Here is a 27,666-nt window from a genome sequence, read left to right as displayed (position 1 = left end):
AATTTATTTCCTTGTTTATGCTTTTTTAAATTATTTTTGAGGTAAGTATGAAAGGCATATATAAGCTTTTTCTTCAGCCGAAGCCTTTCCAGTCACATAAAATTAAAATTGTTTTAATGATGACTGAATAAACAACAACAAAAAATGTCTCCATATTTAATTTTGCAAAAACAAAAAAATTGTATATAATTTTCAATAAGGGATCTCCTTTTTTTAATAAATAAATTTCTGTATTAATACATTTACGTATGCCTTTATGTATTTATTCACTTTTTGAGGCTTAACCCATGTTTAGTCCATAGTAATACAGAGCCCCTTTTTCCATCGCGGATTTGCATGTTCGTCTTATTTTGAAGGCGTCGGCCGGATATCCGTGTTTACTGTGTTGCCGTTGGCTGAAACTGCTGCACAACCTGTTTGTTGATCGCTCTCTGTGGCTTATTCACACCCGGAGTTTATTCTAAGCCGGGTTCATCTCTCAGGGAGGGGGGGCTTTACAGTTTACCGTCGCCCGGAAGAAGAGACACCCATCTGTCCGACAGGAGACACCAGGACACACCGAGTATGTCCGGAGCTTTTATATCCACACTGAGAAGAAGAGGGTTTTCTAATGTAGCATGTTAGCTTAGCCGCGTCGCTCCGCTGTTACACACAGCAGCCTTTTTGTTCTGCTCTTGAACAGCCTCTGCATGACAAATCATCCCCAGTGTTGAGGACACACAGGGGCGCAGAAACAGCCCCTGTTTTAGTTGAAAGACGTGTCAAGAGTAGTCCCTTGGTTGTCGACCCTCGTCAGCTCCCCCGGGGCTAACCCCTCCGGTGTCGCCGACCGATATTAATGGCCGGAAATCCGAGGAGGGGCGCCGGTCTCATCGGCTTGATGAAGGACGCCTTTCAGCCGCACCAGCAGCCTCTGCAGCCGCACCAACCTGCAGTGGTCGATAAGAAAATGGTGGAGAAATGCTGGAAACTCATGGATAAGGTATTGGCAGGATTATTATTATTACTACTGAAAGGGTAAGACATTGCAAAACATGGAACTGAAAATGTGTCACTTGACTTTTGTCACTTATCAGTTAGTTTACAGCAGGAAAATGTCACTTCCCTGTTTTTCATCATTATTGGCAAACAAGTGTTACACAGGACCTTTCTTAACCAGTTACACACACACACACACACACAAATAGCCACACAGCCTGCTGGGAAAGGGATTTTCTCATTTTAATAAACCGGTGTCGTGATATGTATAAAGATCTGGAGATCGATTCAATTCAATTTTATTCATAGTACCAAATCAAAACTAAAGTTCTCTCTAGACTCTGTATATAGAGTAGGTAATACTCTATTACCATACGACCGTACTCTATTATAACTTATTTATGATTTACAGAGATCCAACAAATCCCTAATGAGCAGCAACAAGTTGCAATATCTTTAATAATAATAATAATATCTTGGGGCGGCAGTAGCTCAGTCCATAGGTGACTTGGCTGGGAACCGGAGGGGTCGCTTGTTCGAGTCCCTGTGTGGAGCATGAATGGAGCGTGGACTGGTGGCTGGAGAAGTGCCAGTTCATCTCCTGGGCACTGCCGAGGTGCTGTTGAGCAAGGCACCGAACCCCCATCTGCTCAGGGCGCCGGTCACTGGCAGCCCCCTCGCTCTGACACCTCTCCATTAATTGCATGTATAAAGGTCCTGTCTGTGCATGTGTGTGTATTTCGGGCCTGCGTGTGTAACATGAAAAAATGATAATAGAGTAAAAATTGAATTTCCCCATCGCGGGACAAATAAAGGAATTCTTCTTCTTCTTCTTCTATGTACATCATATATCTCCAGTGTTGCATGAGGATCAGTGGTGGAAGAAGTATTCAGATCCTTGACTGGAGTAAAAGTACTAATGCAATAGAAATACTTCACTACAAAATACTCATGCATTCAAAACCTTACTTAAGTGTTTAAGTATTATCAGTCAAATGAAACTTCTCATTAAGCATTTATTTTCAACTCTTATCTTAAGACACTTTACATAGAGAGCAGGTATAGACCATTGTTCAGTAAGACACATCATCAGTGTCAACACCTGGGTTCATTGGGTGTTTCGGGGCTCACAACAGACACCCTCGCCCAGGAGACCCAGCCGGGATGATCAAGTCCCGGCTTGTGACTTAAGAGCATTCGCCCACGACTCGCCCCGCTTGATCCACAGCCACCTGGACGCCTTTTCTGCTACCACACTGACACTAACAGCAGCAAGTCCGCTATCTATAATAATAATAATAAAAATAATAACTATATACAGTATTTACCCAGCAATCTTGCACACAACTTCTAAATCAGAACAATGTTCTCTCTTACTTCCCTCTTTCATTATCGTTATGGGCAACTGTTACGCAGGACTTTTATTGATAATGATAATAAACCACTTCATTTATGGAGCACCTTTCATGCCAAAGACTGCAGCTCCAAGTGTTTCACATTCAAAGCATAAAAAAGAAGGCAAACATGAAGAGCATTAAACATGAAATATGCCCAAAGCGAACAACAAAATTAAATACTTAAAAAATGAATAGTGAAAGTCTTTGCCTGCTAGAAACATTCATTATTAACTTGTTACACACAGACACATCTAGCCACACAGCCTATTGTGAAACATTCTTTTTAATAAATGTATGTCACAATATTTCAATTACTGCGATCTAATATCAGTGCAAAGTGAAAATATTGAAACATTCTTTTAAGATGCGCCTTTACTTAAATCTAATATTTTTTATTAAAAAGAAGAATTGGTTTTCTTTTAAATGTCTAGAAGAGCTCACAAATGTCATTTCTAATCTTTTTTGGCGCATTTTTTTATATAAACGTCACTGTTATGTCTCATATTGATCGCAGGGCCCTGAATTATCTTTACCAGCAACTGTTGCATCATTGTCCTAAGAATTGATATATTGCATCGTAATAAACCTTGTGAGTTACACCCCTAATTAACACATCATCAAAGAGAGTGTCAGAGATCCCTATAGCCGTGTACTTTGCATGTATTTTAGCGTCTACATTGTCTGTATGAGGAAATTAAATTGCCCCTGATGCGTTCCCTAAATGGGATAATTTAGTTTATAGAAGTCATTCGCAGTGATGACTTAAACCAAAATCTTATATCCAGATAAAGGTCATTTCATTTCTCAATAACAGTAAATATTAGTTGTGTTTTCTGGTCATTCAATAAATCAATATATTGCATGAAACAACCACATGGTGAAGCCTATTTTTGTGTACTCCTGTGTGAATTAAAAACGTGAAAAATAAAAAACTTCTAAATAATTCTCTGATTTTATTTTGAAATTTAGTGCAGAATGAGCACAACGTGCAAAGATCAGAACGTAAAGCATCGTCAAAATGACACAAATGTTGCTGTAACGCAGTTCAGCCGCTGGTTTTTAGACATCGTGACAGAAACGATATAGAAAAATACATAGGCGGCTGTGGCTTGGTGGCAGAGTGGGTCGTCCTCTGTTCGAGAGATTGGTGGTTCGATCCCCATCTCCCCCCGGTCCACATGTCGAAGTGTTCTTGGGCAAGACACTGAACCCTGAATTGCTCCCCGTGCTGCGCATGGGTGTGTGAATGTGGTGTGAATGGTCAGATTAGATGGTCTGTAGATGTCCACTGCCATCAGTGTGAATGTCTGGGTGAATGTGACAAACACTGTGAAAGCACCTTGAGTAGTCAGATGACTAGAAAGGCGCTATATAAGTACAAGTCCATTTACCATAGGATAAGCATTTTTATATGGTTTTGATGCCATATTGTCGTATCACACAGCCCTACTTTGCCATGGACTTTGTGCAAACGCATTCAAAAAGGCCCATGAGTCTGTACGATCGCCATTAATTCAAAAAAAGGTGTGTGTTCTGAAAAAAAGGCTCAATTTTGTATATTTTATGCCAACTGTCACTTCCGTTTCTCGTTTCGACAATCTTAACTGAGCTCGACAGCAGAGGAGACAGTAGAGAGGGATGACGAGTCGAGAGTTCACAAGAGATTAACTCAGCGGGGTCTGGAGTAAGAAGAGCGGCACGTATATCAGATAAGACAGATAGTGAAATGTACCATTTGCATGCCTCTGGTGCAGTAAAGAGGTGGCTGTGCAGCCTCATTCACACCTACAGTCTGATGTGTCTTCATGTCACATGGCACTGACTGATCCCTTTGCTGTTCCAACCTCCGGTCATATGCTCCCACTTACGACTGGGTAATAATACGGGATTACTGTGGTGTTTATCGCCTCGCAGTGGAATTTGATTTTCATTGAAGAAAATTAGTTATTGGAGGTTTTTGCGAGGAGTTTTGTCTGATGTCAAGGAACAGTGTGTTGTGTTGATCGCTTACTTTGAATGTCTCCTATTGAATGTCATAAATATTGTTATCATCTTACTATCTCAACCACATCTCAGCCCCTTAAGTATACAAACATTTGTTTATAAAAGCTGTCATTTTGTGAAGCGAAACAAACATTATTATGCACGGTTCATTTATTAACACCTACTCTACACTGCTGTGAAAACACCTCGGTTCCTCTTTACCACACAAGCAAAGAGTAAAAAGTTTCCATAAATATATTTTAAAAGACACCAGTCGGTATTTACACCACCTCAGGCTGCCGAAGCCTCATTAACTTCAGATAATCTGGCATATTTTTAGATCAGGCTCTTGTAATAGCCTGTATGAAACATGACGCATAACACTGTGTGTGCACGCATGGGGAGAAATATGCATGCACTGTCTTTACATCAGGTGTACAGTCTGTGCATACGCCTGGTTCTGCTTTATAGATCTTAATAGTTGTGGACACGAGCCTTAACTCCACACCCAGAGTCTACAGCAGTAAACGGATGTACAAACACCCGTAAACACCCTTTGCATATTGATCCGTGCGCCTGCTACACCACTCATCAGACTCGTCAATGAGAAATACGGCAAAAGAAAGTGAAATGTCAGCGGGGAGGTCCTCCAAATGGTGCCGCCATCATCAGGCACGGCTGTGGCTATTTATAGCATCCGAACCACTAATTCATCACGGATACATCGTAACCGTCATCATTGTTCAAAAGTTAAATGGATAATCAATGATTCATTTATAGTGCGCATGATGAAACAAGAGTGTATCAGGTTCAAATTAACAGGCAGATGAAAGCTCAAATCTGAATAAAAGTGACGAAATTTGTTACTCAGATCATTTAAAATGAAGTTTGTAACAATTCCATCATCCATGTATTGATAGGGTGCTGTGTAGACTACAAAAATAACATAACACAATAATAAAAAAAAAAGAAGTTTCTCAACTTATATTCACTCTCCTCGTCATATCATCTCAGCTGAAACGCGTGCACGCTGGTCCCAAGTCTGCGAGGGAGGGCTGGAATTCCAGTTTGTGCGGGAAAAGACTTGCGCATCGTTTACGCACCTGTCAAGAGTCAACAGATCTTTATTGTCCCCGGAGGGCAATTTGCAGTACAGACAGCAGCAAAAACAACAGTAAAATGCACAATTATGACACATACGATGACAAAGAGCGAATAATTAAAAGAGCTGGAATACACAACAACATGAGTGACGTGGGACAACAATTAATCATCAATCAACAAAGTGCCTGCACTGAGGAATGACCACAGCAAGCAAAGACTGTTTCAGTATTCGCCGGGGCACCTGACTTGAAAAGTCATGACCTGTCCTTTTAATACAGCGTTTGTGTTTCTGATCCAGGTGGTGCGTTTGTGCCAGAACCCCAAGGTGGCGTTGAAGAACAGTCCGCCCTACATCCTGGACCTGCTGCCGGACACCTACCAGCACCTGCGCACCGTTCTGTCCCGGTACGAGGGCAAAATGGAGATCCTTGGGGAGAACGAGTATTTCCGCGTGGTCATGGAGAACTTGACCAACAAGACTAAGCAGACCATGAGCCTCTTTAAGGAGGCCAAGGAGAGGATGTTTGAGGAGAACTCCCAGCCCAGGTAGGCGTTTTATCCAGATAAATGTCATCCATACGTGTACAGAGGGAATAGGCAGGGGGGGGGGGGCTGTGAGGCAGGGAAAGTGTTTGTGTAACAGAAGTAACAGAGATCAGGCTTATGTTGCAGTTGGCTCCGTATCCATGAAATGAGCCCCATTTTAAAAAAACAGCCTAAGAGGCTGAAGCCACCCCTTAAAATCTAGGGCTGGGTATCACAACTGATTTCAAAATTAGATATTTTTTGCTGATTCTGCAAGAATATGAAATAAATTCTCAGGGAACTAATGCTGCAAATTGTCCGAGGAACTTTCTAACCTGCTGCATTAGAAAAGTACAATACAATAATAATAATTATAATAATAATAATAATAATACACCCAGGGGGCGTTTTGAGGGGTACATTGAAAGAAAGACTGAATATATTTAGTCTGAATTAATATTTTTTTTTAAGACTTGACAGGTTTGACAATGACTTTCTGTCACGTTCTGTTTACATTGTAAGCAGCCAATAGGGTTGGGCGTTACTAGGGTTGCCAGGGTTGTCTGTTGTTAGGCTACAGAAACAAGGAATCATTTGAGTTGAGAGCTAACTAATCGATTACCACTCACACACCAAACACAACACCACAGCACTCAAAGAAAGACGTCCAGTTGAAGACTCGCTAACGTTAAATACTGTTGTAGAATGAATTGAGTATTCAAAATGAGTCGTTAGCCTGAATGATTCATCACTGACATGGAGCAGGCTAATCGCTGACACACTCGGCAACAAACCTGGCAACCTGACTGCTGGAATTATCTTTTGCTGTCGCGACTAATATCTTGAAACACTAGCTGGCGGTGTTCTGCTCATTCTCCATATTCAACCTTATATTGATATTAAGGATTTATCCCAAAGCAGTTCTATTAATGTCCTTTTTATTTCACATGAAAACACTACAGCAGTCAACACGACAAAGTGGCACTCCAAAAACCATATATAATGCTTCCTTTAGTGCAGAGGGTGTGGGGCAGAGACGGTTAACCTAAAGTCATACTGTGCGTCCTCTGAATGCCCCAGGTCTCTAGTTTGTGGTTGTAAAGTTTCATGAGGCTGTGATTATCCTGGAGGTCACAACAGATACTTTTATACAGTGAGCTCAAGTTTCAGAAAAGTGGTCTCACTTAAATGAAATGGTTCCTTTAGGGAACTCTAACCCATCATCTCTTGACTCATCTTTCCCGTCAGACAAGATTTATGCAACTCCATAACTGTTTATGGACCCCATTATGCAGAAATAATCAAATACACCATTTTAGAACGGGCAATAATAACACGTGTCCTGCAGGAGAAGAACTGAAGATACTTGTGGGCCTCAACGAATGCTTCCTGCTGCCTACAAGTCATCACGCCGTAACACGTCACACGTGTTTCCAAATCTTTCCATAGACCTCGTAGTTTTTGTGCGTCTTGTCCGACTGTTTTTGAATATTGTCTTCGACCAAATCTGCAGTAAACACTCCATCTCCGCATTTTTTCTTTGTCCGAACAGGCGCACATAAAATTACCTCAGAACCGCCGTAGGCCTCGTGCTCGTACATGTGCAAACACGCTTTACAAAAGCCCACCTCACCCAAACGGGCCGTGGACGGCAAGCGTGCCGCAGCTAAGCGCGGTACGATTGCACTCCCACTGGTCAAAGGAACTAGATTTTAGCTGTTCTGACAAAAAAAGTCGCCACGTGGATTTGGAAAGTCGGCAGATTTAGCGAGAAAGTGGCCGATGTTTGTATACAACGTCTCTTCTCCATTGTTGGTGTATTTCTGTGGCAGTTACAGCGCCACATGCAGGCCGGGCATGTGAACTACAGCGCTTTGAGTCGCTTTCACTGGTTGCATGTGGACGCAGATATTTCTTCAGCCGAGGCTGCGTGGACGGAAAACTTTGTGTGTACGTACCCTTAGATTAGGTGGTCTCATCTAAAAGAGTAAAGCATTTGTACATATTCAGTCTGTATTCACAAGGAAGAAGCAAACTTAAGTGAAAACCACTTTGTCTTTGGATAGAAACTGAAATATGCTGCTCCGTCCTCGACTACGTACATGTCTAGAACTTTCTCCACGCTCCATTTTTACACGTCCCGTCACTGTGATGAAATTCAGCCTGTGACATTTGGCAGAAATAGACCAGCGATGTGAACTGAAGTGAAAAAAATCCCCTAAAAAAAAAAGAAATCACTCAAATGTGATATGAAGGCATGATGAAACTGTCGCAATCACATCCACTTCCTCCCTTTCTCAGAAAGTCATTACTAAGCGAAGGTTCATCCTTCCTCTGACGCACGGGTGATTTTCATCAAGCATTTCCATTTTTTTCTAATTGACTTAGTGCAGCTAACCCTCAGAAGATGCAAACACTCGTGCTACTCTGTCCTTATCAATTCTTTGTATAGAAAAAAGGCGAATAAACAGGCAAATATTTAGGAATCAAAGATATTAAACAGGTTTGATTTAGGTTTTGAGACAGAGTTAGGTTCAAATGTCCCACCCCTTGACTCTCATATTAGAATACACAAATAGTGGAATATTTGACAGCATACAAAAAGATTTTAAATGTACATATTTAAAGTTTTAATGGCATTTTTGTACGCTGACTGTAGGCGGATCCCTTCCTCCGACTGGCTCTGCAGGTGGGCACCCCCATCCCCCTGTCTTTTTTAGTCTGAAATAGTATTTCCACACATCCTATTCAACTTTTTCTGGTCGACAATGGGCAAGAGACTTCCTGACAGATTTGGGATTCTTTAATGACAGGAAAGATGTCTTTGTGGCAATTCAAAACAAACCAGGAAATATATATAGCGAGCTAGGCAGCTTTTTCAAGTCACTCAGGATTTCTCCAACATAGGTTTGGGCGCCATGTTAAAAAAATTCAACCAGCCTTTGTCAACCCAGAGACTGTCAGTGGCTGATGTATTTATCTATGTGTGTATGTGTGTGTGGCAGCCGCCCCTCTTTTCCGTATTAAACCGTACACCCTTTGAATTCAAGTTTCACTCCTTAACTGATCTGAGACTACCTTAATTTTCTTTTTAACTTATCAAAACACACTTTATTCAAACTACACAGACTGAGTAAAAAGAAACAACAAAGCCACCAGACTCCAAGAAGAAGAAAAAACGTACCTTGCGGATCATTGTAAAACATTTCATTCAAAATGGACAGAAACAAAATAAAAGGCACTGAAAGTGTCTTAGTCTGTCTCTCCACTGATCCAACAATCACCAACGATGGTTTGGCAGAGAAAGAAGTGAAAGAAGCTCCGGACGCTGTGTTTCTCTCTGCTGTCTGATGAGCAGCAGCCACGAGGCAGACCATTAAGTTAGCCAAATAAAATTACAACTATGGCTCAAAAGCAAATCCCTACAAAGATCTACAACCGGCGATGTACTCGGCCATCGTTGATCGACGATACATTCGTCCAGTCGCCCAACTCCATCCCGATTATGGAAATTCACCAGTGTTTTTATCGTGATCCCAGTTAAGACTGTATATCGTACCCTCCCCGTGTATGTGGAAGTTCTGCGTGACTGAAAAGTGTTCAGAGGAACTGGGAAGAATAATAAAGATATACACTGTAAATACATTTGCCACGTTTAAAAATGATTATTATGACATTAATACAGGTTTGGTTTAATGCCGGAAATCTTTCTGACCAGTGATTTGGACAAACATGAGAACTCAGTTGGATAATCTATACAAACATTTATCTACCTCTCCTCTCCCACTCAGGCGAAACCTCACCAAGCTGTCGCTGATCTTCAGTCACATGCTAGCGGAGCTAAAAGCCATCTTCCCCAATGGCTTATTTCAGGGCGACAACTTCAGGATCACCAAAGCTGATGCTGCAGAATTTTGGAGGAGGTCATTTGGAGACAAGTGAGTTTTTACTTTAGGTTACTTTAGTTTGGCATTTTAAAATTTAGCATCTCAAAAGTGTACGCATCCTTTCATGATGAGAACTAATTTCGCAAGACTCTAGATTCAGTTCAATGTTTGGGTTAACTCTGTTTTATAGCCGTAGTTACTGTCCGAGCTTTAGCTTTTGAGATTGTGAGCACAATGTATAATATTCAGACTTATCACGAATGGTTAGATTCCTACAAGGCCTGTAACTTCCTGGCTGCCTCCCTCCCCCTGTAGGACCATAGTGCCATGGAGGACTTTTCGTCAGGCTCTCCACGAGTTTCACCCCATCAGCTCAGGTTTGGAGGCCATGGCTCTCAAGTCCACCATCGACCTCACATGCAACGACTACATCTCTGTCTTTGAGTTTGACATCTTCACCAGGCTTTTCCAGGTAAGTGAGAAGGCTTCTGTACTGTAGATGATGGAGAAGTGGTCGTACCTTTTTAAATGTTTAAATTATCTTAAAGCTGGAGTGCGGGACTTTTACAGTTTCAAAATAAACAACAGCCCAGAGCCCAAGGAGTCTCTGACGCAGACGGCTTCGAACTCTGATGAAAAACAGCTAAACTAGGCAGAGCTGGTCAAATATGCATCAATATTCTGTAACTGTATACAACAATTGTAGTGTACCACTTAGCTGTAAGATGAGAAAGTTTGTGACCAGGTTGAGCCAACACCAAGCCCGACCCACCAGCCAGACAAACTCATTTCACAGGTGAATGGTAAACTCACACGTTTCTGGAAACACTTTATATGCAACACAGTCACAGAATATTGATTCATATCTGATCAGCACTGCTTAGTTTCACAGTTTGATCGCAGATAATGAGCAGCTGATTTAGAGACTCCGCGGCTCTGACTGGTTGTTAGTCAGGCGCGGTGGAATCTAGCACATGACATGAGGAGCACCCAGAGAGAAGTAGAGCGGCGTTACTTTCTCCCAGATCATCTGTCTCAATGTGCTGTCAGGATATAGTGACAGTTTACCAACTTCCTTCCCTTCTTGATATCCTAAAATACTGTATGATGTGGGCAATAAAGCTGAACAAAGTCTAAAAGCACTTGATACGCGTCTGTATCATGACCTCTATTGTGTGTTTGTGTGTGTGTGTAGCCTTGGTCGTCTCTTTTAAGGAACTGGAACAGTCTGGCAGTCACTCACCCTGGTTACATGGCCTTCCTAACCTACGACGAGGTCAAGGCTCGGCTGCACAGGTTCATCCACAAACCTGGCAGGTGAGCTGCGCTTCCTGGTGATTTTAGAGTTATAGATGAATGAATCCAAGAGGCTTAACTCCAGAGTCAGGATCCCAACTGCATCAAACCTATTTTTCGTTGTCGTTTACCTCTCTCAGCTACATCTTCAGGCTGAGCTGCACTCGGCTGGGCCAGTGGGCAATCGGCTACGTGACAGCTGATGGGAACATCCTGCAGACCATCCCCCATAACAAACCACTCTTCCAAGCCCTCATTGATGGATACAGAGAGGGATTGTGAGTCCCACGAAAACAGTGTCAATGCACCAGTTTATACATTTTAGGGTACATTGTTAGTAGTACATGCCTCAAGAGACGCATTAGAGATTGCCCTAATGAGTCCAGAATAACTTGAAGGCATGTTGTTCTTTTACTGTTAATATCTTGTATAAATAACATTTATTTGCATTGGTAGATGTAACCCAAACAAAAACACAGGTTATCAAGATGAAAGGATATTAAAAGGATAGTTCATGTGTGTGTTGTATGAGGTGCTTTCTACAGTAGATGGAAGGAAATGTACCGCTGGATATGGGGGCAGCAGCTAAATGTCTTTTTTAGACGCTTAAAAACATCAATTTCAAAGCTTTACCTTTCAGCCAGACAGCCCTCTACACCATAATATTTGGTCCGTTCGATGCCACCAGACTCCTTTGACAAAAACAGTCATTTTACCTCACAGAACGCAGGAGACGCTGGTCTACCGCTGCCTCGATCTGTTAGTGTTATTTTGTGACTAACTTCTACAAATCCAAACTAACCCTTTAAAACACGAAAGTCACAACCATGACAGATCGAGGCAGCGGTAGACCGGCAACTCATGCGTCCTGTGGGGTAAAATTAATGTTTCTGTCCGGGGAGTCTGGCAGCTTTGAGGAGAAGGTAGATGGAGTTCCCCTGTCGTAAAGGGCTGTCCACCGGCATTTAAACATAATGTACACTTGGACTGATGATTTCTTTTTAGCTGCTGTCTGCTCCTACTTCTCCAAACTGGGGGCCTGCTCACCTTCAGCTACTGTAGTAACACACTGACTATGGATAAATACCTCATACAACCGCACCTAAAAAAAAAATCCAAATTATTCCTTTTAAACTCTGTGTTTTGGCGCTTTAACAATAAGTGAAATAACTTATCTCCCCTTGTAGTCATGTATTTCAGCATATATCTTGCTGCTACACTGAAAATATGTATTTAAAGTATCAAACAGTCCTTTACTGTTGTAAAAGGAAGTTTGTAGCTTGCTCCTTGGAGAACAGCAGCTGTCGTCAACTTGGATTGATGCTAATGACCAAAATACATGTTTAAAAAAGGTACATAGAAACTTCTGAAACACCTCCTGTAGCACAGCCCTCATGCCTTTATCCAAACCTTCAGTATTTTGCAAATTAGTTCAGCTGTAAGTTACTGACAAAAAATAAGCTACTGTACGAGTGTTTGGAAGCTGACATCTAGTGGACTGGAGAGGAACTGCAGCTTTAGTCAACTATACAGAGCATTTCAGCAGCTTTTATCTTGTAATTTTGGTTTAAAGTTAGGACATTTCATATGATACTGAACTGTGTGAGTGTATGTGTGTTTCTCTTCTCTAGCTATCTGTTCCCTGATGGTCGTGCACAGAACCCAGACCTAACAGGGCTGTGTGAACCTTCTCCACAGGACCACATCAAAGTTACCCAGGTTTGTTACTCCGTCGTGTCAATTTCTCATCTGTAAACTAGAGCTGCGAACATCAGCTGTCCTCTTTTAATTAAATGCAAACTTTTAATGACTGATTAATCAGTTTGAGTTTTTTTAAAGAACATTCTCTTATTCCAGCTTCTCAAATGTGAATATGTTCTGGTTTTTATGACAGTTAACAGAATATATTTGAGTTGTGGACAAAACAAGACATTTGAGGACGTCGTCTTGGACTTTGGGAAACACTGACCGACATTTTATAGTTTAAGTGCTGCAGCCCTTCTGCAAACTATGCATATAAGGCAAATCAATAACAATGAATGAATAAAAATGTTCAACACAAACAGCCTGAGTGTCCTCTCCTGACCTTCCTCCCTGCAGGAGCAGTATGAGCTGTACTGTGAGATGGGCTCCACGTTCCAGCTCTGCAAGATCTGTGCAGAGAACGACAAGGATGTGAAGATCGAGCCCTGCAGACACCTGATGTGCACCTCCTGTCTGACCGCCTGGCAGGTGAGGCTGCTTACACACTGTTAAGTTTTATGACATTGTTTTCTGGCAGCTCTGTAAAGCTCCTGACAGTGAGAAGGAAGTCAGTCTCTTTTTTTCCCCTGCTGCTATAAACAGTTGTATAAAATCTAACTCTGTGGATTGAGTCTTACAGTAAATCAAAGGTGGCCCTAAATATCGCTTGTCTGCCTTCTCTGATAACCAAACATCCCCTGCGGCCAGTGGCCTTTATTTACCTCAGCTGCAGAGAGAAGCAGGCCTCTGTTTGAGACATGCTGACTTTACAGAAATGCCTTAAATAAATATTTCCCGTTATAAATTTCCTCATATTTTAAGATGAAGCTCCACTGTTTTCTGATTTGATCACCTGTTTAAAAACAGACTTCCTCTGTTTTTGTTGAAACTTCAGAAATGATTTCCAAATCAGTTCCTCATTGCCTTGTTTTTAGATCATTGTTAAGCTGCCTGCATTAAAAACCTAACACTTCCTGCACACATTTCACAATAAAAGCCTCACAGCTGCTCAAAGGGCATAATCTAAATCTGCGCTTCAATTTTATTTGTCCCTTTAAAGAATTGGGTTTGCAGCAAAGAGTGCAACATAAAGCAAGAATGAAATAACATTAGTCAGAGTAACCCAGACTCAGCAGCACTGCAGAAATAAACACGTATAATTATGGGAACGGCAGTAAAAACAGCACATGACTATCCTGTATATAAAGATATGAGCAGCATAACATTATATTCATTTCATTTGAAAACTTATTCAAAGAAGTGTGTTTCATTGGCCGCAAAGAAAGGAAGTGTTTGGAAATAATCTGTGCATTAATAATATGGCATGACCGTCTCTGGTGATGTGTTGGCGCTCAGTCCGTCTCGATCCTCACCTCAGTCCTGATTGTGATGAAGTTCGCAGGTCAGGTCAGCTGGTTGATTAACGGATATTTCTGCGGATTGGCTCTCATAACAGGCCGGGTGGGTGCGACTGATCCAATCGTACCGTGCCCAAGCACAAATGACGGCTAAATTCTAGTTTATTTGACCAGTGAGTACAACTCTTCTGTGTCCAGGCACGGCACGCTTGCCAGCCCCAGCCCGGTTAAGAGAGGTGGGCTTAAGTAAAGCATGGATGCACGTGCACGAGCGTGAGAACAGGCACCAGCATTGACAGACTATTTTTATATGACTGTTCCCCACGATGGACATGCAAAAAAGATAAAAAAGATGCAGCTGAAGGGTTCACGGTGGTCTGATATAGAGGTGGAGTGTTAACTGCAGATTTGGCCTGATGAAAATATTCAAAAACAGTCGGACAAAACTTAATCTCTGAGGGGTGATGACGTCCCTAAGCAACAAGCAGCCGATCTTTTTAAGTAATGTGAGCGCGCGGGCCTGGGCTGCGTGGGAAGATGGAGGGAGGACAATCGCACTAAAGCACGGCACGGATCATCCGGGCCAAGTGTGTGTGCGCCCTTAAATACAACTAAAACTAATAAACATTTTCATCTAAAGACTAAATCTAAAATAACTAACATTGGTTCAAATGAAGGGATTCCCTGACACCTGACAGCAACCAAGGAACTTACCAAATTAAATCTTAAACGTAGGCGTAACACTATTTATTAAGAAATTACTTTAATGTATGTCATGTAACTCAGAAATGTCCTCCATAAAGAACCCACTCTAGTCCAACCAAAACCCAAAAGTGAAACATATATGTCCTCCCTTGAAAATGCAGAATATCAGGAACAACACTGCATGGCAAACACACCCAGCAGAATCAAACTCACCAGGTGTAGAACTGGGAATTGGTAACAGTGGAGTTCCTGGAGTTACAACCATGAGAACAAGCTCAAATGCCCTTTTCCCTCTTGACTGCAGGCTACACATCTCCAAAAAGCATTTTCTTTCTCCCCACTCCAAACAATTCTCTTCCCTTTGTTCTCTAGACCACGCCCCTTACACCTGTGATCCTGGGGGAAACGGATCAGCTGACCAGCGTTAGCTAAAACAGACACTCCCCTCTTGTCACTTCTCAGTCTGTACATCCTCACTCCCTCTCCTCAAGTCTTAGTCCCTCCCACCCAAGAAGAAGACACATGAAGGGTCGAGACAACAGGCGTTTAACAAAAAGTGACATCCGTGCATTAGAGCCTTCATTTTAAAGCAACATCAATTAAATATGGCGTGTGGCACAGCTGCCATGGTTTTGTATATTCCAGCTGTGTCACGCCTCTTTTATGTCACGTGTACTGAAAAAACGCTTAGAGAGGTGCGTGTGTGTCTCATAAATGATAACCGCCTCACTCTGCCCCCTCAAATGTTAACCTCTGCTCCCTGCGTGCTTGTATCAGGAGTCGGAGGGTCAAGGCTGCCCATTTTGCCGCTGTGAGATTAAAGGCACAGAACCCATCGTGGTGGACCCCTTCCACCCGAAGGCCAGCGGGGCTTCCTTTGCTGGTTTCCAGGGGTCCAGCAGAGCAGAAGTTGCCGCTAATGACGATGAAGAGGACGATCGCCTGGAGGAGCACCTTGTCATGAGCAGGCTGGCCTGCACCAAGGTACGAGAATAACATACAGAAAGGTTCATATGTCAGGAAACACACGGATCAACTCGACAGACCGGATCGGATTTAGTCTCAGGAATCCATGTGGGATCATCTTTGTCATATTAGTTTAGCAGTTAAATTTAACGCTCATTGATTTGTGCTGTGCAGCATCTCTAACTGTGAATGTGTGCGCAGGTGGAGCGCCCTCCATCTCCGGTGTCTCAGCTGCCTCCGGTGCCACCCCGACTGGACCTCCTGCAGCAGAGACCCTCCAGCTCCCACAGCGCTCAGGCTCAGGGAGCCACAGCAAAGGTGTGTGCGTGTGTGTGTGTGTGCGTGTGTGCGTGTGTGTGTACCAACAGTCAACATGAGGTCTGACGTGTGTGTGTCTTTAAATATCTGCTGGTTATTAACACCTCCATCCTCCACTGCAGATAGCAGCCACTCACAGAGACAAGCCTCTACCTCTGCCTCCAGCCCTGAGAGAGCTGCCCCCTCCTCCCCCTCCTGAGCGCCCCTCTATGGTCGTCCAGGACTCCAGACTGCAGAGGAGACCCCTGCCATCCACCCCAGACCAGCCCTCCTGGGCTTCCAACTACATGGTCCCACGTCCGGCAACCAAGGCCTTGTCAGCCCTGTCCTCCCCCCATCAGAGCAACGGAAACAGTGGAGAGGGAAGCAAACCTCAGGCAGCTATGAACGCCATCTACTGCCTGGCTGCAAGGTACCGAGCTCTGCTGTTGTGTGGTACAATGGATAGATAGTTCTTGGCAAGAATTTTTCATAGTTATTATCAACTTCTAAATATAATGCTTTCCATTTTGTGAGAAGGTAAAGGGAGTCAGAGCTTCTAAAATATAAAACAGAATGTGTGATGATGTGCACACTGCCGGCATATTACAAGCAAAGTTTTAATGACCTCTACACGGCGCTGGAATACAGTCTACATTTCCATAGAATCAAATATACACTCATATCATACACATAACTCTTAACAGACAAATATAAACAGTGGCACTAATGTTATTACTTGCTCAGGTGTAGAGCTGCCACCAACAGCAATTTTTCTATGGATTTATTTTAACGGTACATTTTTAAAAGTTCATTTTATGTTGACTAACTCTGTTATACTATAAAGCTGCACACAAAACATGTTAACTGTATGTTTCAACTGACAACTGCAACATGATAAAAATAAATACAAAGCACGGTTTATCACAGAATTTAGTTCTTGGTGAACCAAACCTAACCTGGATTTGTTGCATAAACTGCGATAAAAACTCTAAACTCAAGGTTTACATACTTAGCTATCCCCAAATAGCTTCAGTCTGAAGAAGGCTATGGGGGTGCAGCTGAAAGCGTTCGGGGTGAGTGAGTGACCTATTCCCAAACTCAAGACTGAACCTCCACACGTACGTTTATGTTTCTGGAACCTCAGTGATCAGATTCACCTGATTCATAAGAGCCGAGTCCATCCCCCTCTGCTCTGTGTTCTCCGTATGTGATCAGATCTCTGCCAGCGTCAGCGGCGTCGAGTGGGGAGAAGCCGTCGTCCGACTGTGACGAGAACGAGTACATGAGTCCCACCTCTCTCCCGGTCTCCGGTGCCTCCTGGGTCATTACAGGCTCCTTGGTGCCCCCGCCTCCGGCCCAGGTGAACCACCACAACGACGTCAGGTAAACGGGAGAACAAGCGATACTGCGAAGGCTCCTTGGGGCCGTTCTTTGTCCTGAAATTTCACTAAAGTATGCATCAAGTGTTTCAGCCTTTGGGGAACAACATTTCGGCACTGCTCATGAGGCGATACTGCATGCAAGCTCCAGGTTACTTCTCAGTGGTGTTGGAGGATTTCAACAAGCACAGCAAAAGAAATCGCCATTTTTTTTCAACCAGGACAATCAATACTTATACTAATACCTAAAAAGAACAATGTTTGTTGGACAAATGCAGATGATTTCCGGGTGAGAAGTTCAGCATCCGTGAGGAACTCGGAGTAGAGAGGTGAGATGGTTCAGGATCATCTGGTCTGGATGAACCCTGGGCGCCTCCCTAGGGAGGTGTTCCAGGCACGTCCAGCTGGGAGGAGGCCTCGGGGAAGACCCAGGACCAGGTGGAGAGATTAGATCTCCACACTGGCCTGGGAACGCCTCAGGATCCCCCAGTTAGAGCTGGTTAATGTGGCCCGGGAAAGGGAAGTTTGGGGTCCCCTGCTAAAGTTGCTGCCCCCGAGACCCGACCCCAGATAAGCGGCTGAAGATGAGATGAGATGTATTATAGAAACTTCCTAACTCACATATCTTATCTTAGCTGTTTGGTAACTATGGTAACAAGGGTTAGGCTCTGATTGCTTAACTTAACTCCAGATAGGAAATGTGTATTACAGAAATGTCCTAAGTTGCCAAAATCCTAAATGAACTGTCCTAACTTTAGGACGACCCGTCAGCTCTCCTCGCTGTCATTGTTTACTGTTACAACTCAGTGAGATGCCTCGCTGAGGAGTCCCGCAGCACGGTCCTCTGCCGGGGTCAAAGGGGGGTGTGGAATAGTTGCCACCACGGGTAATTCTCCGGTCTTTACTAAACGCCGCTTTCTTCTTAGCGTCACTTATCATCGTTGTCATTTTCTTCTTAATGTTGTCAACGCTTCTGTTTATTCCAGATATGGCGTTCGCTTTTTACGCTATTGTCGTCCATTCTTGTTCTTTCCTTTCTTTAGTCTGGAGTGCGGAAAACTTTCTAAACAATATCTCCTCTGAACTTTCTACAGAACCCACCAATGTTTCTAATTCATCTGCTTTCAAATTTTGAGCACAGTGTTGTTTTTCTAATACAAAATTGAGAAAAATCCTGTCTTATACTTCTCCTGTCTTAACTTAGGACTTAAAATAGGAAGTGTCTGTAACACGGCCCCAGGTCCTCGTTAGTATTTAGACTCCTGGAGGCCATCAGGAGTCAGCTGGACTCTGAGATTAGAGCCCAAAATGTGCCCCAGGAGATTTAATATTTAATAACTGGACAGTAATAATGGATTGTAATGACAGTACGTCTCTGGAGCAGTGATTTTCTTTGTCCACCAGGGGGCTCTGGAGCCTCAGTTTTGGTTGCGTTCACGTTGTGTTTGCTGCGTTTTACCTCCTTGATTAAATAAATTAAAAGGAGATGATGCAAATGCAGTCTTTGACAGGAAGGCAGCAACGTTCCTCAGCTTGTTGCTTTGACGACAGAGCGATTAAACACTGGACTAAAGGAAAAACGAGTAGAAATGAAACGTTTAAAACCAGACAGCTACATAGTGATGGTGTGACCCCAAAACCGGTAAGCAGCTCTGGGTGCATGCAAAACTGATGCAGCTTCAAATTCAGTTCCATTAGCATCATTAATATCTCAGTGATATTTTTGAGGAAGAGTCGGAAAGGTGCAGAATACAAAGACTTGTTTTGCCCCAAGATGGGAAGTATTGTTGCTTTTATTCAATATGTACTGTTTTAGAAACACTGGATATTTATATTTTACTTTATTCTTAATCACATTATGTCCATTTTCATATATTGATGATATGTGTTCAGACCTATGATGGTTTTTTTTTGTTTTTTTCTGTTTAAGTTGCTCTTAATCTTAATTTCAGGTGCAGCTAGTTAACCTATTTTTGACTTTTAGAGAAGACTTTATATCATAATATCACTTCAGATGATTATTGTTCTCCCTCTCTCTCCGTGTCTCAGCAGTGAGGCGGCTGACAGTGACTCCGAGGACCCCCAAGTCTACGAGTCCATGTGTAACATCCAGGCCCAGGCGGGCTCCTCCGAGACGCTACAGGCCTCTGACCCGGGTAACACTCACACTAATGAGCCCCGTCCGAAGGGAAAATAAATTCAATTCAATTCCATTTTATTTAAAGTGCCAAATCATAACAAAGGTTATCTCAGGACCCTTTACAGAGTAGGTAAAGATCACACTCTATGACTTATTTATGATTTACAGAGACCCAACAATTCCCCCGTAGAGTACGGTGGCGTTGAAAACCTTCCCTATAACAGACAGGAACGTCAGACAGACCCAGGGGAACTTGTTTCTGTTTTACTCTTGATCTTATTCTAGCGTACCCTGGTGTTGCTGAATAAGAGTCAGCTAAAGTTTCTCACTCTTAATATTTGGGAATTGGTTGAAATGTGTGTTTTTTGGACTTTTTGTGTTTATTTTTAATTATCTTTACGGCCGTTTTGCTTCTCCTTGTAGTCGTTTTGCATCTGTATTTAGATGTATTACATTTCCTTGTTGTCATTTTAGGAATGTTATGCACCTCTGATAGTTCTGCATTCAGTGTTAGTCATTTTAAGTGTCTTTGTGGTCATTGTGGGAGTTTTGTAGACTCGTTATGTTTTTGGACATTTTGTGTTTATTTTTATTATACTTGTTGTCATTTTGCATGCCTGTAGTCATTTGGGGGCACTTATAGTCAGCATGTGTACGTTTGTGGTCATTTAGCCTCTTTTTCGTCTACTTTTCTTTCGTTATGTGCTTTTTTTTTCACCCACATTTTTTTGAGCCAGGGCCCCTGACCCCTTAGGCCCCAAGGGGTTACTGTGATTACCAGTAATCCCTCCCTGATTATAGCACATAGTGCAGGTGTTTCTCTTTCTTTCCTTCTGTTCACACCACATGTGAACCGTGTATTGTATATTAACCAGAGGTGTTTGTGTTTCAGACACCCAACATCCAGCTGCTGTGGTTCCCCAGGACAAGAAGGAGGAGACCGGTGAGGAGGATATTTACGAGTATGACTGCCCCAGACCGGTCATCCCTCCCGCCCCCACCAGAAGAACCCTGTCAGACATGGGCGGTCCCTCAGCGGCCTTCAGCACTCTTAGCATTGACAGTGCAGTTGAAGCCGGTATGCATTTCTACAAATTATGTATTTCTCTGTTTTAAGGTAGAATGCCACCAAATTCACAGGCCAAAAGTTATCACGTAGTCACGCATCATAGTTTGATCCCCACTTAAGTTTAAACCTTTACCATAAATCTACATCCTGTTCTGGGGCAGTAACGATCTGTGTTCGCTCTAACAGCTAAATAAACCAACAATTTCATACCTCTGTATTCCCTCAGGTGCTTAAAACCAACACAATGTTTCTCTCTCTTTTACTGACTGATTTCGAATTATCTGTGTGTGTTTCCAGGTATGTTTGCAGCAGGTGTGGAGCCCGAACGTCCCCCCAAACCTCTCCCGCGGCGAGCCAACTCCGACCGACGGCCTCGACCTGCAAACCGTGAATTGTCCACTCCCTTGCCCGACCTCCCCGGTCCCTCCTCTGCTGCATCTTCCTCCCCTCCTCCCCCTCCTCATCCTCCTCTTCCTGCAGTCGTTGGAAGCCAGACCCTTAACGGGGAGATCGAATGCCTGGTGTCCCAGGGCTACTCCATCCAGGACATCCAGAAAGCCCTGATGATCGCCCAGAACAACCTGGAGACCGCGAAGAACATCCTGCGAGAGTTTGTCTCCCCTATCCCCTCCACGGCACACATCGCCACATAGTCGCTCCGGGGGCTTGCCCACCCTCTTCTCTGTCTCGTCTCTGTCTCCACTCTGTGCCATTATCATGGATAGCATTTACCAAGCACTTTCCTGCAGGGCCACAAGTTCTTTCCGAAAGGCTTTACTCTGAGGAGAAATGCTGCGTTCACGTCATATCAGAAGATGCAGAGACGGCATCTGCAAGTTCTTTGAAACATCCAAACTAACTGCAACACGTAGTACTTGCTTTCCTTAGTGAGTAAATATAAAAATATATGATTTTGACTATCGCAGACTATTGTTAAGCCTGTGCCAAGTGTTTGACATTGAAGCCTCAAAATCTTGTCTTTACTCGTAATCGCCACTTGAAGGTTGAGGTTTTCTTGGCTCCGCAGCACAGAAGTAGCTCAGTCGATATGACCTGAACGCAGCATACGCGGAGAACAGAAGCCTTTCTAATGTGAGCTCTCTGTAGCCAAGCTTTGGCCCGGTCGTACTTGTGGCTGAGGTCCACTCATGCAGTGGCAGTGTTCCCCCCTCAGTTTCGAGTACTTTCTCTCATTAAGCTAAGTGTTGAAGCTACAGTGATCAGCAGAGGGGTCGTCGTTCCCCGACACGGCGTCCCGCTGCCGGCAGCCGTTCAGTTTGGTGCTTTTTTAACGGGCTTTCTCTGCAAATTTGTGGCGTGCGTACGAATATGTAGCAGCGCTGGAGTTTGGTGGGGAAAACATTAGTGGTTAACTCTGTGGCGTGTGTGTGTGCGCTCATGCTGATGAATGTGAATGTTCAGTCGCAGTGCAGTATCGCAGGGCTTCGTGTCGTACTCGCTCGCTGTTTTCTTTTGATGGTATTTCGAAGAGTTGAACATGACTCCGTATTTCCTCTCAGCTCCCGGTTCAATGATGGTTCCGTAATGAAATGAGTTTTAATGTTTAAGTACTCTCATAACTTGTCGTGCTGTGTGTAGTACTAACAATGGCTGGATTTTCAGAAGTTTATTTTGTCATTTGATTCCATGATTGCCTGCCAACATCCCAGAAGGTCTGACACTTTTATCTACTCTATTATTCTCTTATTGTTCTCAGCGTGCTGTTAGATTTCCTCTCTCACGTTTAGGGCTTAGTTTGGAAGTTTGGATGTGTTGTTGTAGGAGGTACTTCTCCGTGGTCAGTGTGTTACCTACAGTAGATGAAGCAGGCAGACACAGAAGCTAAAAGAAAAGCACTGCTGTGGACGAGGGCAGCAGCTGAACGTACACTTTACAGTTCTGTGAATTCGTATTAACCCTTTAAAACACCAAAGTCACACGGTAACACAAACTAACCGACCGAGGCAGCGGTAGACCAGCAACTCCTGTGTCCTGTGAAGTAAAACTGATTGTTTTTATCTGGTGGCTTTGAAGAGAGCAAAGACCAGCTTCACTTCCCCGTCTCAAAGGGCCGTCTGACAACGATGGAGCGTACACTTAAAACGTTTAGCTGCTGCCCCCGTCCACAGCGGTACATTTCTTACCTTCTGTGTCGGTACGCCTGTCTGCTTCTCCGATCTACTGTAGCTAACACACCAACTACGGATAAATACCTCACACAACCACACTTCACAAGGTATCCCGAACCAACAGATGCTGAAGGACACACTGATGTAATGTTGGCAGTGTTGTGGACGAGCACTACGTTCTTAACACTCCAGTGATTGGATTTTCTCAATTATTGTCCCTTTTTCACCGGCATTCACTCCCATCCAGTTTCAAACTCCGGGAGTCTCTCATTTGGTTGCAACTCGGACATTTCAGTCACTCAGCGGTTCTTATTTTAAAATACCAATTCACCGCGACCTTGCAAGGAACTTTTAAAAGATATTAGAGTGGAAGTTATGAATGGATTAGTTGATCAACAGTACATTTTATTTTTTGTTTAACCCTTTAAAAAGTTACTGATTGTCCTAAGAAGTATTAAGTTCCACTTTTGCAGAGTTCAATCTTTGATCCAACTTCAGTCCCGATCTTTTTTTTTTCAATTTTACCCCTTTAACCTGACACTTTGTTTACATAATTCCACTGTTGTTTTTAAAAACAAAATGGGGTGGAGTGGTTAGAGCAGTCGCCCCATGTAAAGAGGCTGAAGGTCCTCGAGGCAGCCACCCGCGGGTTCGATTCCTACATGCGGCCCTTTGCTGCGTGTCTCCCCCCTTTCTCTCACCCCATTTCCTGTCTGTTCTAATAAAAGCCTTGAAAACTGCCAAAAAAAGAAGAATTTAAAAAAAAAGCGTGGCCTTTAGGAAATGTTAACGGCCTTTTTTTCCCCCAATTTTCGGACATTTTAATGCGGCTCTGTTCAGACGGAGACGATCTGGACAGGGAAGGCAAAATTGGCATTGCATTCTCCCTTTTTCCCCCGCGTTTAGATGAGCGTCTTTGGGGGGGGGGATCTGCTAGGTCTAGGTGGTTCTGTGAAGCACTGCTACGCAACACCACCAAGAACTCGCGCGTGCGTAGAAACGTCCTCCTTCTTCTCTCCCTAGTAGCAGAGAAGCAGGAAGCTGTACAGTGTGACAGGGATGTGCAGCCTCCCACCCAGGCAACTTGAATGTCCCAGAGATGGAAATAGTCCCACATGTTTGTTGTTGTTTGCCTGTACTCTGCACATGTATGTTACGTAAACGTGTACGCGACGAGAGCCACGGTGAGCAGATCACTGCACACTTGCGCTTCTAGACAGAAATGCAACGGTGGTTGTGTTTTAAGATTTCCACTCTGAAGGCTGGTTTCACTTTTTGGGGTTTTAAGCCCCAAAAAGTCGCCGTCTAAACAAAAAGCATCTGATAAGATATTTTGACCCGCGAGCGTTGTCGTTCCAACGTTGTCGGCCTAATTGTTGGTCATGGACGACGGTGAACGTGGTGAACTTTATACTTGTGTCGTCAGTGTGAGCGTGTCGACGCGCTGAACTGGATTTCACGAACCGAGTGACTGAATGTCAGAGTTCGAGCCGCACCGTGATACGGTCTGCTCTGGTCTCCTCGATTCCATGAGTTTAAAGTGGAAATGTGCCTTCTGTCAATCATAACCTGCACACGCCAGCAGACAAACCAAACCCAAACAGTTCCTCCACATTCACTGCTTCAATTACATCTACACAGTATCTGTTTTGAATTGACTGGAGTCTCAGATATTCCCGTTCAATAACAGTTACGTTAAGAGTCCGGAGTGGTTTGATATAAAGGCAGTGTGTCAAGGGGAGGGATCAATAACGGGGGCTGTACTGAGTAGTATGGATAGTTGGAAGCATGAAAGGGAGAACTGGTGTTTTCGCCGCAGCGCCTGATTTTATGTGAATGCAGTCATCAAAGGAAGAAAAACATGTATGATGTATGCTTTCTTGGGATTATAAGGTACTAATCTATTACATAAAGTCATTTTTTTTATGTTTATGAATGCAATGTGCGCCTGTACTCCGCCATTTCTCTCCTGAACACTTAATTGACTGATACTATGGGTGGGCGCATCGATCCCCAAAGGGTCCGTACTCTAAAGGCTTGTTTTGAGTCTCGTCACGGCCTCTAAAGGATCCTTGCGGAAATAAAAAACTGCATCCATCGCGTGTCCGATCACAGGAACACTGAAGTGAAGTGCTGCGATATGTGCATCTCTGCTGCTGTTCGTGTTCTGTGCGGCCGCGTCTTTAAGTTCAGAGAATGTTTGTTATTCATTCACCATTTTAATCAGCGTCATGCATTTAAACGTGCATGGGATTAAGTCAGTAACAAAAGCCTAATGTTTGGCTTATTCACATATATTACTAACGCATTAACCTCAAACTATTACATTTTTCTCTCTCTTACATGACGGTACATGAGCTGACATCAGCGAACCTACCGAAACCAAATTCTGCGGTATCAACCACCCTTAGTTGATCTATTTTTGTTCTAAAAATAGGTTTGAAATATTTCGATATATGTGATTAAAGCAGGAAGGAACTCTACTGTACATTGATGTCAAACAATAAGGCAAAGCAGCAAAACCTGTGCGTTGATCGTGTCCCTGCTGATGAGTCTGAGGTTTATCTCTCGCTGTGATTCCACAGAAACCTCTCGCAGCTTTACTTCCGAACCAAAAGCACGTCAGAGCAGCACGCCGCCCCTCAGCTCCTTCGATCTACAGAGACTGTCGTCGTCGGTCCCCTCGGCTTTGTGTTCGAGCGCTCTCACAGGGGCCGACTCTCTCGACCGTAAAAGTGCCGCTGTGCGAGGATACACTTGAGGCTGACAGTCATGTTGAATCACTGCCAGAGGCCCCTGCTGTCTCGTTCTCACACACACACACACACAGTCTCACACACACACACACACACTTCCCCTCAGAGTCACTGGTAAACTCAGCTGGTGAGTTGGGTCAGATCCACTGGTTGATGATACGTGGTGTGTAATCATGGTAACAGCCTTTTCAACAAGAACTTGCCTACTAAAAAAAAGTTGTCTTCATTTTTTTGTTATTGCCTGTGTAAATATGATTTTATTTATTGTCTTTTTAATATCCTCAGCATTCAATTTTGTTGCCATGTTTTCATGCCTAAGCCATTAAGATTTTTAATTAAACAGTATTTTCTTTAACGCCTGATCTGTTGTGGTTTGTCCGTCACGACTTCTGGGACACTGGTCGACGTCTGTTCGCCTGCAGAAGTCATCAATATAGTAAAGATCATTACATACATGTCTTACACACTAAGTCGTTTCCTGTCTGTTTTTTAACTATAAAGATTTATATTAAATTAGATGAATTGTAATAACTTTGGTGATTCATGTAGCGTCAGCGATTCGATCTGCCCAATAGTTTGCTTTAGTTCTACTTGTGTTTAATGCTAATAAGCAAAAGTTAGCATGCTGACACTGCAAATTAAAATAGTGAACAGAGAAAACAGGGCGACACGGTGGTGTGGTGGTTAGCACTGTCGCCTCACAGTGAGAGGGTTCTGTCTGGGGCCCTTCTGTGTGGAGTTTGCATGTTTTCCCCGGCTTCCTCCCACACTAGAGTTGTGACTCGATCAGTCCAAAGACGTGCACGTGTTAGGTTAATTGATGGCTCTAAATTGCCCCTAGGTTGTCTGTTTTCTGTTTGTCTCTATATGCCCTGTGATAGTACCCCGCCTCACGCCCGATGCCAGCTGGGATCGGCTCCAGCGACCCCGACAGGGACAAGCGGTTGAAGATGAATGAATGAATATATCATCCTGACAATCATCTAAATAAACCTAAAACTCTCAAAGGGGACATATGCTGCGTTTTATGGTTCAAACTTGTACTTCCTGTCTCGACTAAAACACGTTTACATGCTTTAAAGTTGTAATCCGTAAGACTTGAGATACGTTGTGTCTAGCGGCCTCTTTGGTGGTAAGATGTAACTGCAGGCGAGCCTCTGGGACTTCATCTCCAAGAGTTCCTTTGGAAACCGAACAGTGTCGACTGTATGACGTCAGTAGATCGGCATCTCTCACCTGCAGCGATGTGGTGTGATGCCTTCACATGCTGCACACTGACAGGAGGTCCAGAGAGAGAAGGGGGAACGATGTAAAAAGTGTCACTAACTGTGAACCGCATTTGCTTTTAGCGCAGGAAAGTCTCCGCAGACACTGTGGGTCACATGATTATTATATTATGGATTTATATAGCGTCTTTCTCAGTGCTCAAGGCGCTTTACAGAGTCCAGGTTCCATTCATTCACACAGACGTGCATGGTGGTGTAGTAGTAGTCACAGCTGCCCTGGGGCAGACTGACAGAAATGTGGCTGCTGATCAGCGCCTACGGCCCCTCCGACCACCTCCTCACACATACAGCAGTCATACACATTCACACGAGGCAAGGTGGGTGAAGTGTCTTGTCCAAGGACACAACGACCATGACACAAGTAGGGAAGGGCAGGGATCAAACCGCCAACCCTTCGGACATTGGCCAACTCGCTCTACCAGCTGAGCCACAATCACCATAGTTTTAACTCACTCTTCGATAGATATGAACTTAACAGACAATTAACCCGGTGAAAATCTGATCTATTTGTGGGGTGGTTAAAGGACTAATTCAGGGGATCAATAAGGACTGTGTGTCAGTGAGCAAGGCAGCTCTTTCACGTTCACCATTGTCCACATAATGAAGTGTTTTTGTCCTGATCGTGTATCATCCTATCCCTACTTCCTGCTGGACATCAGCATGCT

The 27,666-nt window shown here is 43.6% G+C and overlaps 1 protein-coding gene across 2 annotated transcripts; it reads left to right on the top strand.

Moving 5' to 3' along the window:
* Positions 1–516: 516 nt before the first annotated feature.
* Positions 517–25,995, top strand: LOC310956310 (E3 ubiquitin-protein ligase CBL-like). 2 transcript variants are annotated; one of them, XM_083926505.1, is made up of 15 exons: positions 517–982; positions 5,761–6,008; positions 9,779–9,925; positions 10,190–10,346; positions 11,070–11,191; positions 11,311–11,448; positions 12,802–12,889; positions 13,271–13,402; positions 15,754–15,960; positions 16,144–16,260; positions 16,383–16,672; positions 17,458–17,625; positions 19,674–19,777; positions 20,654–20,839; positions 21,128–25,995. In XM_083926505.1, exons 1-15 carry the CDS (start codon positions 839–841, stop codon positions 21,481–21,483), a joined length of 2,604 nt encoding a protein of 867 aa, XP_083782631.1. In that variant the 5' UTR covers positions 517–838; the 3' UTR covers positions 21,484–25,995. The 2 variants fall into 2 exon arrangements, with proteins under 2 accessions (XP_083782631.1, XP_083782630.1); XM_083926504.1 differs by having other exon boundaries at positions 19,671–19,777.
* Positions 25,996–27,666: the final 1,671 nt, after the last annotated feature.

The sequence above is a fragment of the Echiichthys vipera genome (genome assembly GCF_963691815.1).
Source record: "Echiichthys vipera genome assembly, chromosome: 14".
Lineage (NCBI taxonomy): Eukaryota > Metazoa > Chordata > Actinopteri > Perciformes > Trachinidae > Echiichthys > Echiichthys vipera.
The sequence above is the reverse complement of the archived record's forward strand: the minus strand, read 5'-3'. Positions and strand labels throughout refer to the sequence as shown.